Below are 16576 nucleotides of genomic sequence, written 5' to 3' on the forward strand. Positions count from 1 at the left end.
CACATTAATTGATGAGGAAAGTGACACAGAAGTGGCAACATGCAGGACTGAATCAGCTTTGCAGTCATTAAATGAAAGTTTAAGCTGTGTGGGAGCATCACTTACCAAGAGAAAAAGAATGAAAGAAGAAAACTATTGCAAAAGGAAAGCTATTAAACTTGCAAAAGTTATAAAAAAAAAAGGATGTGATCCATATTCCAGCTGAGGAACCTTTGCCAGATAATAAAGGGTTGCAACACCGAGTCTTAAAGTACTTCTTATTCATTTGTCACGCTCTTGATCAAACTACCACTGTTCACTGATAAACTGTATTAGATAAACTGACTTAGGGCCTGATTCAGCTTGGATCGCTACTGCGATCGCAGCTGCAATTACGCACGCAGTTCAACTGCGATAGTATGCTAATTTATTGAGATCGCTATGCCGCTGCAGCACTACATAAGGACGCTCACTTTACCTTACACACATCCGTAATGTTCAGCAAGACTGCGAAAGCATCGGTACAATCAAGTACCATCGCAGCCTCACTCACACTTGCACAAGCTCTGACCTTACTTAGAAATTGCTAACTTCAGCGCGCGCTATGAGACCTCAGGCTGTGTAGGTCATCGCAGTTGATAATTTATGCACTCCCATGCAACGGTGTTCAAACGCACTGGCAGGCCTGTGTTTCGCCGACCACCCCCCTCGTCACTACCCACAAACGGCACTTCCTGTCAATCACTCTGCAATGGGTCTGCGTAGTCACTTCGTTCACATTGGTCAGGTCGCGCACTGCGATGCATGCACAGTACGCAACAATCGGCCGATTGCGTGCGTATTAGCAACTGCAATCCAAGCTGAATCGTGCCCTTAGTCCTTTGTCACTAGTTCTCAATGCAGAATCTGCAGCCAGACTCAGAAGTACACAGTAGTGATGACCATTGACAATCAATAGTTTACAAATATTGATGGTTTACTACCGATGGTCGATGGTTTTGCCATCGATGGCATAGAGGCAATTGTTTTCTGCCATCGCAAAAGTGAAACCTGATGGGTTTTTTTTTCTGCTGACGACAGAGCTTAGCCCTGCCCGTTTTATATTAGCCCGCGGCTTGACAGCCACCCGGCAGCGGTGGCCATAGAGTGGTGTAAACCATCGACAGTTAACCATCGATGGTACGATAACAATGTATGGTAATCACCATCCCTATGGCCATACCTAGAACACAGTGAGAGACACAACAAGACGAGTCTGAACTTGCCAGTTGCATTGTTAGTGCAAGATGGGTTAAACTGTTGTACTTAATATTTTTTTCACACCTGTTCCCAAAGACTTCCCAAAATGAAACTTATACCAAAGAGAGATTATATTTAACTGTATAACATTATGTACAAAAAAAAATTAAAATACACTTTTTTAGATATTCAAGGTCAAAGGTCATGTGACCTTGAAATGTAGAAGTCAATATTTAAATATAAAACAATTTTTTATGAAAACTATGGTCCCTTAGCTTCAAAACAATACCAACATGAAGTTCTACTACAATTAGAAGCAAAGTTATGATTTGTTTTATTTGACTTTGCAAGCATAAATTTTACACTTGGTCATGTTTGCAACCCTGTTACATGAACACCATGTATCACTGAGGACTAACATCTTACATATGAAAGTTACTTATGCCGTCTACCATCCTACCAAATTTAACAAAAAGCTGGGATGCTCTGGTTGAAAAGTTACTTATTTTGTTATGATTTGGCATGGAACGGGTAAAACTAAGCATGGGCATCAGTAGAGTAACTAGGGTGGGGTGAGCATGGCACGTGCACTGGGCTCCATGGCAGACCCGGCAGAGGGAGATGTCGAAGACCTTAGCAGTATAGATATATTACATGGTGGCATCAGGCCAACCATGTAACCTTCTGCTGCTGCTTTGCCGGTGCTAGTAGCAGACACCTGGTCCCAGCACTGGCTGCCACTGTCTGCCGCCACTGCTACACATTTGATCCCAGCGCCAGAAGTGCAGCAGCAGTGGCAGCGAGTGCTGGGACCAGGTGTCTGCTCCCAGTGCTGGCAAAGCAGTAGCGGCAGGTTACATGGTGGCCACCGGTATTTATTAACCCCCTCCCTAAACCACCAGGTTGTTGGGCTCTAGGCCCGTGAGGCTAATCACGCCTTGGCACTGATGGGCATTTCGTGTTACTTTTTCCCTTACAGTGCGTCGTCTTATTCTTATTCGACTGCGGCTGTATCTGCATGCAAAATGCTACGTTATAGTGTCACAGCCACTGACACTGTAACGATTTTGCATGCAGATGCAGCCGCAGTCAAACACAAAATATAGGCATGCAGCATATCATTTTAATCAGCATAAGCTGCTTGTGCATCCTATTTGCATAACTTTGCAAATAATACTCACCATAAGGGAAAAAGTTGCACGAAAAGACGCTTGGCAACGGAATGGCACGACTAGAAGGGCTGTTAACGTCTAAGGAGGCTAGATATATGTGGACACATCTGTACATTAACTTTTAACCTAAGTAAACTTCACTATACTGTATACGAGGGTGGTTCAATAAGTAACAAGACCTCTTATGTGTGTAATGTTTTCTACTTCATTCTAATTTCCCACCAGGCCAGAGCAGGTAGACCACTCCTTTCCCTTACAGCCATTAGACTGCACCTCATGTCAATCATACTGTCCCAACATCAGTTGTAAGATGGGGCTGGCTTAAACATGGTCAAACACTGAGGTGCATGATGTGATCAGATTTCTAAAGGGCACATCAGCAGCTGAAATTCATCGCCAACTTGTTGAAGTGTATGGTGATAACATCATGTCACAGTAACAGGTTTGGTGCACTGCCTTTGATAACGGCAGGACAGGCGTTCAAGATGAGCAATCCGGCCAGTCAAACACATCCACCAAAGATGACAAATTGTGCCTCACTGAAGGTCTGATTCAGGAGGACAGACGTATTTGAGTTAGATATTGCTGACGAACTGAACATCTCAGTGGGTACTGTGCACAACATCGATCATGAGCAACTGGAGTAAAGGAAAGCAACTCACACAAGTTAACAAAACCAATAGGATAGGATTATCTCTTGTGGTGCCATGAGGGAGTTAAAGGCGATGAAACACGAGTGCATCATGTGTCACCGGAGAAAAAGCAAGCATCCATGACATTGAAACATGTATCATCCCCATCTTCATCTTCAAAGAAATTAAAAACTACTCCATCAGCAAAGAAGGTCATGGCGACCCTGGAACCACAAAGGCATGCTGCTTGTTGATTTCCTTACCAAGGGAGATACTGCGAATGCTGTCCGCTATTGTGACACACTGAGCTGTTTGTGGAGGGCAATTCATCAAAAAACTATCTGGGTTGCTGCGAACAGATGTCGATAACGCCGGGCCACACTTGGCCAACTGCACTCGTGAGTTGTTAAGGCGCTACCATTGGGAGGTACTGGACCATTCTCCCTTCAGCCCAGACCTGGCACTGAGTCATTTCCATCTCTTTGGACCATTGAAGAAGCACCTGGGTGGAAGTTCACCAAGCTGTCGTGTCCTGGCTTCAGGTGCTTGACACTCCAATTTCTTCTATGCCAGGACATATGCCTTGAGGTATCTTTGGAATAAATGCTTGGACAAGTATAGAGACTATGTGTGAAAATATTCTGTACCAAGGCCATACTATTGATTATACGTATATGTATGAGTTGAATAAGTTTACACAATGAGAGGTCTTGTTACCTTATTTATTTAACAACCCAGATCACAATTAAAAAAAATTTCTATAAGGATGTAATGGAGGAGGGGGGCCCCAGACTGATATCTTGCCTAGGGCCCCATCTGTCTGTCTCTCTGGTGGGCCTGCATTTGTAACACTTTATCTCTGCTCACTGGCATAGCTGTAAGGCATATTTAATTTGTAAAAAGCCACCCCTGATTTAAATATAGAAATATATATATATATATATATATATATATATATAATCCCCCACGTGCGGCACTCAGTGGATTTTTAAAAAATAATTCACACAGCTGCCATGGCTTGCAACGTTTCGGGCTTTAATAGCCCGTCTTCAGGCTTCAGACATTATAACATACATACAAAACACATACCTTATATACCCGTTGCTGCTCCACACGCCACCGGATCTCACCTGGTCCCTTCCGCTGTACAAGTCCAACTTCCGGTTTCCTCTCGTAACGCCCCCTGGCCATGTGAGCGTCCCCAGGCCTTGCTTAAGCAATAATAATAATGAAAAAAAAAAATGTCCAGGCCTTGCTTATTTATATATATATAAACAAAAAAAAAAGGCCCCAGATTTTGCTTAATTCGTAAAGAAGCAGCCCCAGGTGACAATCAAAGTTTATTATATGTTTATTATATTTTTTATTTCATTCTGTTGCATTATTATAGCAATTAACTAGTTTATGTATCTATATAAGATTCATGCTTTTATAGATTTTTTTTTTTTTTCTTTTTCTTAGTAGGCACAGTTTTTAATTTTGCCCTGAGTACCGAAAACCTTGGTTACGCCTCTGTCAGGCATATTTCTTTTCTGCTTTGTCAGTAGCTGTGCCTGAGACTTAGTGCTGGTGGAAATGCACACTTATGATGATGGTTAATTTTCCTTTTTTGCTACTTAAATCATACCCTAGAAGGAAGATTATACTTGCTGAATCATAGGTGTGTGTTTTTTCTTCTTCTTTATTTTAAATGAAACTTTATAGTAATTTTCATTTTTTCACTATCTAGAAAAATGTTTAAAAAAAAACAAAAAACTTATGGCCTGGTTGGGTGTGAGTTTATCTGGGTGTATTTCTGTAGTAACTCAGGCCATATGTGACCATTGCAGGGCTGGTTGCATCATGAGATGTGCCCTACTCTGCATAAGGGTGTAAATATTATTGGATGCACGTGAGTCAACTGTGCATCTGACCAATTGTGTTTAGAATACCAGCTGTGTATCATTTCATGTACATGTTTATTCATCCACCTTCACTGACCTTATGGACCAAACAATTAGTCTAGCTGTCTCTTGATTATCAACTTTGGTTGTTATTTATTTTCTATTTTGTTTTTAGAACTCTATACGTCACAACCTCTCACTGAACCGCTACTTTATTAAAGTGCCACGTTCCCAAGAGGAGCCCGGAAAAGGGTCATTCTGGAGAATAGATCCTACATCTGAAGCCAAGCTAGTAGAACAGGCATTTAGAAAGCGCAGGCAGAGGGGTGTCTCCTCCTTTCGTACTCCTTTTGGTCCACTTTCCTCCAGGTGATGGATACAGTTAATAATATATTCCCTTTTGAGGGATTTTTGGTTGAGATTATCAGTTAGTATGCGACTTTAAAAACTTTGTTTAATCTAGAAACTGATCTTGAAAAAACAGAAGTGGATATGTTTTGTAGAATGTGATCTGACATCTATTTGGCTGTCAGTTCTGTGCGAATATTACCTACTCCACAAGCTGCTGTCATTTTCCTGAGAACATATGACATTAGTCATTCTTAGGTGTGGTAAATATGCAATCCCATGTATACGGGCCTGGGTGACATTGGGTTTTGAATTTACTGTAAAATGTTTTTTGGCTATGTTATGTGCCAGGATTATCTCTATATATAAAATATACTATCTGCTCCTTGCAGGAGTGCGCCTGCTTCTCCGACATATCCTGATTTGATGACCTCAAACTCCAGTGGCCTGCAGACTCCTGAAAGCATGTCGCGAGAGGGATCTCCCATTCCACATGATTTCGGTTTTAAGATGGCCTCGGTGCCAGAGTACAGATACTCCCAGAGCGCACCAGGTTAGTATTTGTGTAACAAATAATAGCAAACGTACTTCAAGCCAAAGTTCATGTGGAAATGTTTTTACTGAAGCCATACTATTTGTAATGCAAACCTACTAAACATATACTGCCAGCTCAGAGGGATAGGTCAAGCTGTCATAACCAGGGTGACATATATTCCTATATTGCTGTGGAGAGGTGGTTATAGACAACATTATAAAGGTGGGCTGTTATATAGAGGGGGCAGTGTACCAAACCAGGGAAATTGGGTGAATACCATTCATATGATGGGCGGAGGTGGTTCATGGCTGGTTACAACGAGGATCTCCAGAGGAATAGCGTAATGTACATGGGAAAAGACAAATGTGTAGTATAGGGTAAGCTGGTGGGAAAACACTTTCTAAGTTGAAATATAATTTTAAGTGAACATTTTACCAATCGTATCATAAAAATATTATGTGGTTAAATGTTATCAGCTTATACGTTTGATTGTCTTCAGACAATCTCTTTGAATTTGCTTGTATAAGAAAAGAAAAAACTCACCGATTTCTAAATTTATTTAGTAGACTTCTCTCCCATCATAAGTGTACAGGTGTTGACATAATTGTCCATACTTATAGCCAGAGATTTCTGATCTGTTTGTCACCTACACATACTGGCCTCATTTATCAACAAGTCTTCTCTTTCATAATGAGTGAGAACACTTGTTGCGTATGATAAATGGTGCTCCAGCCAATCGGCTCCCAACTGTCTTTTATCAAACAGATGACAATTGGGAGCTTTCTGGCTGGAGCACCATTTATCATACGCAACAAGTTTTATCACTCGTTGTGAATGATAAAACTTGTTGATAAACAAGGCCCAGCATCTTTACCCATTCAATACCGGCCAGCCTGCTCATTCCAGTAATGTGCTGTGATGGAACTTTCTCTTCTCTGTATTAGTCTACTCTGCAGTGCTTCATTATAATGGGTCTTCATTGAGATTGTCCTTGCTCCCACACCACCATTCCATTACCTACAGAGCCAGGCAGGGTCTTGGCAACTAAGCATTGTGCAAGTGAATAACATATATGGGAGGGCGAAATTTGAGACCTTTTTCATTTGTTTTTTTTTCCCACACAGTGTAGCAGCTACAAGATCTGTTTAAATGGAAGATTTACAGTTTGAGCAGGGTTCTTCTAGACCAGACTGTCAGATCTTTATACCTGATTAGAGATTATGAATAATCGGCAATCAGTGAGAGTGGTCTTACATTTTTATGTGCATTTATATACATATAGACCGTTACCTCTGCTTCTCACATTTGACAACTATTTATTCCGCAGCACTTTACAGAGAATATTTGTCCATTCACATCAGTCCCTGCTCCAGTAGAGCTTACAATCTATATTCCCTACCACATGTATACGCACCTACTTACACACTAGGGTTAATTTTTGTTGGGAGCCAATTGACCTGCCAGTATATTTATGGAGTGTGGGAGGAAACAGGAGTACCCAGAGGAAACCCACGCAAGCACAGGGAGAATATACAAACTCCACAGTTAGGGCCGTAGTGGGAATCGATCCCATGACCTCAGTGCTGTGAGGCAGTAATGCTAACCATTACACTGTATGTGCTGCCCAAAGCTTTGGTGGACTGGAGCCAAACTGAAAATGAGTCACTGCATCTAATTCGGTGAGATCCAGCATGTCCGAATATTAGTGGTAGAGGTCGTGGCTGTTCGTAATTTACCGAACCATTTTCAATGCTACAAATTAGGGGGGCACTAGGTGAGAGGCTCTCGCCAAAGCAATATGATTAAAAAAATGTATCTATACATTTAGATAATCCCTTATCTTTTATGAAGTATAGAGAATTGCAATTATATGTGACCCATGTGATTTTTTCTCTTCTGTCGCAGGTTCTCCTGTCAGTGCTCATCCGGTTATCATGGCAAAGCCTGCACACCAAACAAATTTTATGGCAAAGCCTTTGGCCTATATGCCTGCTTCCATCATGACCTCTCAGCCCACAAGTCATGCCATCCATGTAGTGCAGCAAGCACCCACAGTCACCATGGTACAGGTAGTGACAACACCCACCAGCTCTGCCAATGGATATATATTTACCAGCCAAAGGCCTCACAGTACCAGAGACGAACTGCGTGGTACAGTACTGGATGGTGTCTCTTCTGCCAGAAGTGAGCAATTCTGTGTTATTCTTGATTAAGTATCAAGTTTCTTTACCTCTAATGTTTGGCAACATGATCTGGGTAAATTCACCTGCAGAGCATTGAGATTATTATGTCAATAAACTAGGTGTCCATTAACCCCTTTAAAGAACCAATGCTATTTGCACCTATACGGCCAGAACCATTCCATAGGTGTCTGCTCTGTCAGTTTTGCAAATAATTATTTTATATATCCATCTAGCGAAGCAAATTTTATATTGTTTTTGGACTTAGAGGTCAAAGGGGGTCGGTATTCTATACCATCACTTTTCTTACTGATTGTGTTGTAAAACAATCAAATCCCATTCGCTTATATTTTCTGGACTGTGACTAAAATTTTTTATCTAAATTTCCATTTTGGCCACTGCATATAGGGGTATCTATAGGTAACGTATTGGAGTATCCTGCTTTTCGATGTCCTTTTAGCTATCGAATATCACAAAAAATTTACTTGTCCCATGTTTAGTTTTACATACTTATAGCAATAGTGTTAAGTGATCCTTGTCTAATTATGCTTTATTGACACGCCAAATATGTGTCCTTTTTATCAAAGTTTTATGGACAGCAGAAACAGTGGTGACTTTTATTCATTTCTGATGTGACATTTTTATGATTAATCTTACATTAAGGTGTGAAAGATTTTATATGCAATGTACATGTATTAAAATGTAAAATGTAGGAAGTGACAAAAATCGCTTCATGGAACTAACGCAGGCTCCGTTATCCCTTGGTTTACGTCCAGAAACACATGAAATGAATACAGATATAACCGTGGGAAATACAGTGTGGTACTTTTATCTAAGAAGTATATATGCAAAAAATAAGAATAGGATTACATAGTGTAAAACCGTCTTGAAAATTCCCTAGTCATGGGGATAAACAGTTAGTAGTGTTCAAGTCGATATCTCCTTCCTTAAGATACCATCCTTACGTGTATAATTCTTGGTAATAGGCATTGAAAATCAAGGTGCTAATGGTCCTTCCTCTCAGGCAGTCTCCAATAGTGGACATAAAATTAATAATTTTTGCTGAGTTTTTCAATAATAAACTTTTGATCTAGGGGTGCTGTATAAAAAGGTGCCAAAAGAAAGTTTGGGAACCGCTGAATTAGACTATAAATTGACATATGACAGTGTAGGAAAATAAATAACTCTGTCATCAACTTCTAAAAAATACTTTTATATGGTTCTTGATATCTGGGAAGTCCGTGCTGAAAACTTGTCAATAAATAATACGATTTTTCTGGCATTCTCCTTGAAAGATAGGTTGTTTACTTATGAATGACAAAAAAGGGCCAACAACAAAATTATTTTATTAGCTATGCATAATGCAGAAGTACTCCATCCTTTGGGCCTCTCGGCTGGTGCTTTTGGGCTCCTCCTCTCCTAGATCTGAGGAGTTGGCTTGGTCTCAAGTGTTTGCAAAGTCGAAGGAGGTCCGGTTCAGGTTTCCTCTTCCTTGGAAAGGACTATGGAATCTGGTCTCAAAAGCGTAAGCTACTTTTGTTTGTTCAGGCTCAGGAAGAATCAGGACTGAGTTTCCTCCTAAGAGTAAGGCGAGGTGGCTAAAATCCCTGAGGTTTCTTTGTGCACTGACAAGGACTAACAGTAAGTGGGCTGTAGGGAATTTAGTAAGAGGTGTCTGGCAGAGTTTAAATATTCATGACAGCTGAGAATTTGAGGTTTCACTGTTTAACAGGAATAAGAAACAGACCATTTTCTTCCCTTCTTCTACGCAAATAGATGAAGTTTTAAGCGAAGCATGGACCAAGTCTGAAAGTAGGTTTCTGCTCTCAGGGCTGATTGGGGCTAGGATTTTGACCCCCCCAACCTCGGCATACTGTGCTGTCCAATAGGGCCAGGGATGCAAACAGAGGGTCATAAAGGACACTGGTATTCATTGGTATCCCTGCTCGTTCCTGAACTAGATATGATTATTTCCAACGGTCTGGAGGCAATAAATGGGAAAAACAATTCACCAACAGCATGACCATGACAGCCGCACACCCTGAGATCTGAGGGAGGGGGCTGTCATGCCCTACTTGGACCACCTGCTGATCAAGGTGAGCTATCTGACTTGGGACTTGTGAGATAGCTCAGTGAAACTCAATGAAAGCAATAATTGTTGCTCTATCTATTTTCTGATATGTAGACTTTCTTACAGGAAGTGGTTCAGGGATTTAGGCTGTAGGAAATGTATATAGGGTATATACTGTATAAAGGTTGTTATAACAGAATGTTCTCACTATTAATATTGAATGCTACTTGTAAAAATACTAAGTGATGTATAATTTCTTTGTGCGACCAAGTTATTTGTGTAATTTGCATATGGTACTCAAGATGAATAGGAAAAATAGCTTTGTTAGAAGGTGTAAAACAAAGCTTGCTATACACACAACGGCTATCGTTCAAACCAGCCAACCAGTGGGAGCAAACAACGATCATCAGAATGTTCCTGTGCGCTGACAAACTGGGAAAAGCAGTTGGCCCAGCAAGAGGCGATTTTTGTTTGGTTTCTGACAACTAGTTAGCTATCGTTTCAATTTAGGGGCACTTTCCCCGCAACTGAATGATCTGTCACAGAAGTAGACGCTATATGCTTGGGGTCCCCACCTATTTGGAACCAGCGTTGGCACTTTCAGTCAAGTCCTGGTCACCCAAATACCAGGAGAAAAATGGTGTCGGATCGTACTGACAGCATGTGTCTAAGCAAGTAGTAGAGGAGGAGAAATGTCCAGCTTCACGACTTAATGCATGATGTTTGGCCACACCGCTTGTATTATCCGGACACGATGTACGTCTTGGCAGCCCTGTATGGGCCACATTACGTTTCTGTTGTTAAATGTTCCAATTGCAAAGGTTTTAAATGGTCCACTTCACCAGCAGTTCTCATGATAACTAGAGGAAGAAATACTCCGCAATATGTGCATGTCATACTTAACAGAACAGAAGCATTTACCGTGTCCCTTCTCATTTTACAGGCATCAAAGATGAAGTGAATACCATCACATTTGCTACAATTCCTACTCTTCCCACTGCCAGCAGAGTTATTCAGACTGTAGCAAATGCAGTGCCCCAAACTCTTCATGGACAAAAAGTTACGCTCTTACAGCCAACAGCTACAATGAGCATAGCACCGCACCTTTCATCAGTAACTCCAAGTGGGAAAGAAGTCATGACCACTGCCAGTCTCACTGGAAATGTTTATGGTTTGTAGCCCACATACATTATAACTGTAAAGTCAAATTTTTTCATTCAATGATTCCTGTTATCCAATATATAAAAAGCATGTGTCTAGATGCAGGGAGGCCTCACCCCTTCCCCTTACTGCTCTCCCTGGCTGGCATACTTCGTGACACAGACCGACTTCTGTCTTCTCTGTCAGTGCTGGTAGGACAGGACTGTAACTACCTCTCAGCACCTGCAGCAGCATTACCCCACCCCCCTCACATGAGATAATGGGGCTCTGCCAGTAGGGAATGGGGGTGGATGGGTGCTAGTGTTGATAGGAACAGTCGTGTTCTAACGGCATCCAACCCTGCACCCACTCCACCCCGTGCCCCAGGGGGTGGTGTGGGGTGAGAGATAATGGAGACTGAGACTAGTGATAGAGATGAGAAACAGGGAGATGGTGAGGGGGGCAGAGCTGAGAGACAGGGAGATGGTGAGGGGGGCAGAGCTGAGAGACAGGGAGATGGTGAGGGGGGCAGAGCTGGGAGATGGTGAGGGGGGCAGAGCTGAGAGACAGGCAGATGGTGAGGGAACAGAGCTGAGATACAGGGAGATGGTGAGGGGGACAGAGCTGAGAGACAGGTAGATGGTGAGGGGGACAGAGCTGAGAGACAGGTAGATAGTGAGAGGGGACAGAGCTGAGAGACAGGGAGATGGTGAGGGGGACAGAGCTGAGAGACAGGTAGATGGTGAGGGGGATAGAGCTGAGAGACAGGTAGATGGTGAGAGACAGGTAGATGGTGAGGGGGATAGAGCTGAGAGACAGGGAGATGGTGAGGGGGACAGAGCTGAGTGACAGGGAGATGGTGAGGGGGACAGCAGTAGCTCACGCAAGGTACTCAGAAACCCCCCCTGTGCACATACAGACAGCCCAGACCTTCCTCCGCACGGGCTGTCAAAAAAACCTAGCACCTCTGTTATCTGTAGCTATCGCTGAGGCAGGACAGGGAACCTTCCTTCTCTCTGCACTCAGGTTTCTGAACCCTCTACACACGCTGGCTGCTGCTCGGAGCTCACGCCACGGACAGTCACAATGGTGAGTTAACTATTTGAAAACCTTGATGTTTTCTAGAGTGATTGCTTATGAATAGTACTTCTACATGGATGGTCTTCCAATACATCAGTAGCCCTGGCATTATTACAAATAAAGGAAGAATTTATTTTATATATTCAATGTTGTTGTTATTTTTACCAGTCCCAGCTATATACATGCAATTGTGTGTGTGTGTGTATATATATAATATATATATATATATATATATATATACATATATATATTATGTAATGTTTATTGAAATATGTTTGTTTTTTGTTTTTTTCTGAGATTGGAGATTTGGAAACCCCCCTTTAATTATCCTGCGTTTGCCCCTGGACAGAGCTGGGAGATGGTGAGGGGGACGGAGCTGAGAGACAGGGAGATGGTGAAGGGGGACAGAGCTGAGAGGCAGGGAAATGGTGAGGAGGGACAGAGCTGAGAGGCAGGGAGATGGTGAGGGGGACAGAGCTGAGAGACGGGGAGATGATGAGGGGGACAGAGCTGAGACGCAGGGAGATGGTGAGGGGGACAGAGCTGAGAGACAGGGAGATGGTGAGGGGGACAGCTGAGAGACAGGGAGATGGTGAGGGGGACAAAGCTGAGAGACAGGGAGGTCTGGGGGGAGTGTGTGTGAATGGACAGAGGGGAGAAATGAGACTGGTGGAAGGGGAAGGTGAGTGATACAGAGATGAGAAACAAGAATGGGTAGGTGAGAGGGACAAAGATGACATATAGGGAGGAAGTGGGGACAGATATAAGAGATGGGGCGTGGGGGATGGGTAGAGGGGACAACTGAAGGACTGGGTGGAGTGATGAAGACAGATGGCAGAAAAAAAGACAAGGTAATGGGAGAGCACATAAAAGTGATATATAGCACTACATCTGTTCAGGGGATGGCAACTGCTGATACTACTCTTGAATTCTACCCAGCTGCAGTACAGTGATGCCTTCATCTATAAGGTCTGCTATTTTGTCCCTGTTTCATCAAACTTTCAAAATAATTTTTATAGATTGAGACTAGAATAAGCACCTGGACAGGAGGTACTCTCTCTTTCGCTATCACTCTAATAGTGCTCTCTCATCTGGGGGGATGCCGGTGACCTCTCCTGCAATGCCTTCATGGTAACAGGAGAGAGACACTGCTGACGTCCCAGACAGTAGAGGCACTGCTGTTGTTCTTTCCAGGGTCATCGTCCTCCACTCTCTCATCCCTTGTTCGATGCCTCAGACAAGGGAAAGTAGAAGTGGATAGACGCCCACCTTATTATCCTGGACCTTACTGTTTTCAGTCACTATATCCCACCAATACACAGCTGTTCTGAGATATCGAGATACCGTGTACCCCGGCTAACAGTTGTTTTAATACACAAAATTATCACAGTCAGGTAGAAACAAGAGATCCTTCAATTTTACTATATTATTTCTATGTGTATTAAATCATGTGTGTAATGCTTAATTGAGGATTCAATTATTACTAACACCCATTTATGTCTGCTTAATTGACATATAATCACTCTTTTTGAATAAGATATTTGCATGACTAGCAGGAATTGCAGAATGAATGTCAGAAATACGTGCATTTTCATAATTAAAGTTCAAAATGTTTATTGAACCCTTTTGGCGCTCCATGTGTTACATAAGTATGGCCCTCAGACTGTCTTAAGCACATTAAGTCTTGTTTGAAGGATTAATAGGTTGAGACCTCTGATTTACAGTTTTAAAAAACTTTTCCCATATTTATGATTTGATCCGCTCGTTGTGTGAATTATTGTTTGTAAGTGTTTCATACCAAGATAACATTTGTGCTTAAAGTATGACTGATGGAGAAATTATCACTATACATCAAGTATTTCTGAAGGGATGATATGTGGGAATCCCTAAATATTCATTCGATTTTGAGAGATTGCATCATGCTTGAATTATTATAATAGGAGGGCATACACCTCAGACTGCAACACAGAATTCCGGTGTGAAAATACACTAATAATAATTTTGTATTTGTTTCCAAATATAATAATGTATAAGTGGCTCAATTTCTTGTGTATAATTGAAAATTTGGAGTGGTTGTATATCCCTGTAGGTCGGTGACCATTAATTTTATGTCTTGGGGATACTTATATAGATATTTTCGCCTTGAACATACATTTGAGTATACATTTTTAGAATGATTACGCCTTATAATTTTTTGATGTATTTAAATTGCTTATGTATATGGAGTGTACTAACTACCACTCTTTTTTATAGGGTATTTAAGAAATGTTAAGTTTTATATATTCATTATATAATTTACAGTCAGTACTTTATTTCAGATTTATTCAAGAGTGCCCAAAAAAGATAGTTTTTGTCTTTGGTTGCCTTCGACAACAGATGTGAATTTTCCCAGGTTGTTCCCGTGTTAAACCCTGCAAGTTACCTGGGTTGGATTACCAGGTCACTGGACTCGGGAATCCAACCCTGGCCAATTTTACACCCAGAAGCAACCCGGATTAGCCCTGCAATAACCGAGGTGTAAAAGGAGTATTAGCTGCAATGCGATGCGACTAGGATGCAACAGGAGACCGTGCTGATGAATTTGATATGCAACACTTGTATATCTTTTTTATACAATAAACCATAGGTTCTCAAACTCTGCCGTTACAGTCCAGGTTTTAAGGATATCCTTGCTTGAATCAGATGGTTAAATCAAGTTGACTGAGGTACTAATTAACTCACCTGTGTGCAAGCATGGATATCTTTAAAACGTAGACTGTAGTGGCGGAGTTTGGGAAACTCTGCAATAAACTGCTGTTATTTTTAAGGCAATTCAGTTATTTTTGTTAATGTAGTTTACAGACATGGAATCAGACATCCGCTGATTTTCTTGTGACAGAGAGAAACTTGTGACGTGATTTTTTGTTGACTATTGATTACAATCTGTGATTTTATTTTTAATTCTGTTTTTGGCAGCTCTGACCAACCCATTGCAGCTTCTTGCAGCTCAGGCTAGCACCTCAATTCCTGTTTCCGTGTCCAATGTCTTTGATCGTGAGGCACAAAAAGAGCCAGTCACAAAAAGAGCACGTCTGGATGAGGGTAGTGCATTGCAAGCTGAAGTGATCACATCTACGTCAGCACACGTTGAAGGGACTGGAGAATGAGAGCAGATAAAATGTGCTAGTAAAGACGAAAGTTCAGGTAATCCTAATAAATTCTTTAGCTATGACTGTCCAGGAATGTTTGATGTTTGTCCATGAAAGATGACGTTTTGCCTCTTTCTGAGTTCCGTTTTTTTGGAGGGAAAAATCCGAACTCGGCGTGCAAACTCGAACCTATCCAAGCCTTCACATCCCTACTTCCTGCAGTGCACCCTTAAAGTAATAGCGTATAATATTTCATTCTGATTTAACAATAACTAATTTTGTGAAGGAGATTTTTCAAACTGGCACCAGTAGGTGGGGCTGTTTCCTAAAGGATTTAATACAGAATTGGATACATAATAAATATATATAGTCAGGTGCATAAATATTTGGACATTGACAGAATTTTCATATTTTGGCCTCTATTCACCACCACAATGGCTTTGAAATGAAACAAACAAGATGTGCTTTAACTGCAGACTTTCAGATTTAATTTGAGGGTAATTACATCCAAATCAGGTGAACGGTGTAGGAATTACAACGGTTTCTATATGTGCCTCCCACTTTTTAAGGGGCCAAAAGTAATGGGACAAACTAAACAATCCTAAATCTAACTTTCACTTTTTAATACTTTGTTGCAAATCCTTTGCAGGCAATTACAGCCTGAAGTCTGGAATGCATAGACATCACCAGACGCTGGGTTTCATCCCTGGTGATGCTCTGCCAGGCCTCTACTGCAAATGTCTCCAGTTCCTGCTTGTTCTTGAGGCATTTTCCCTTCAGTTTTGTCTTCATCAAGTGAAATGCATGCTCAATCGGATTCAGGTCAGGGGATTGACTTGGCCATTGCATAACATTCCACTTTTTAGCCTTAAAAAACTCTTTGGTTGCTTTTGCAGTATGCTTCGGGTTATTGTCCATCTGCACTGTGAAGCGCCGTCCAATGAGTTCTGAAGCATTGGACTGAATATGAGCATATAATATTGCCTGAAACACTTCAGAATTCATTCTGCTGCTTTTGTCAGCAGTCACATCATCACTAAATACAAGGGAACCAGTTCCATTGGCAGCCATACATGCCCACGCCATGACACTACCACCACTATGCTTCACTGATGAGGTGGTATGTTTTGGATCACGAGCAGTTCCTTTCCTTCTCATACTCTTCTCTTCCCATCATACAAGTTGATCT

At 41.7% G+C, this 16576-nt stretch overlaps 1 protein-coding gene across 1 annotated transcript in view; it reads left to right on the forward strand.

Moving 5' to 3' along the window:
- FOXK1 (forkhead box K1) overlaps positions 1-16576 on the forward strand; it is an 80008-nt gene that overhangs the window by 57962 nt on the left and 5470 nt on the right. Inside the window, exons 5-9 of the mRNA XM_088466695.1 lie at positions 5081-5274; positions 5646-5806; positions 7694-7972; positions 10983-11210; positions 15215-15442. Coding sequence (XP_088322821.1) covers positions 5081-5274; positions 5646-5806; positions 7694-7972; positions 10983-11210; positions 15215-15405 — 1053 coding nt within the window. The 3' untranslated portion in view covers positions 15406-15442. The remainder of the gene's footprint in view (positions 1-5080; positions 5275-5645; positions 5807-7693; positions 7973-10982; positions 11211-15214; positions 15443-16576) is intronic.

This window comes from Taudactylus pleione, unplaced genomic scaffold (genome assembly GCF_031769625.1).
Source record: "Taudactylus pleione unplaced genomic scaffold, aTauple2 ptg000066l, whole genome shotgun sequence".
NCBI classification, from domain to species: domain Eukaryota; kingdom Metazoa; phylum Chordata; class Amphibia; order Anura; family Myobatrachidae; genus Taudactylus; species Taudactylus pleione.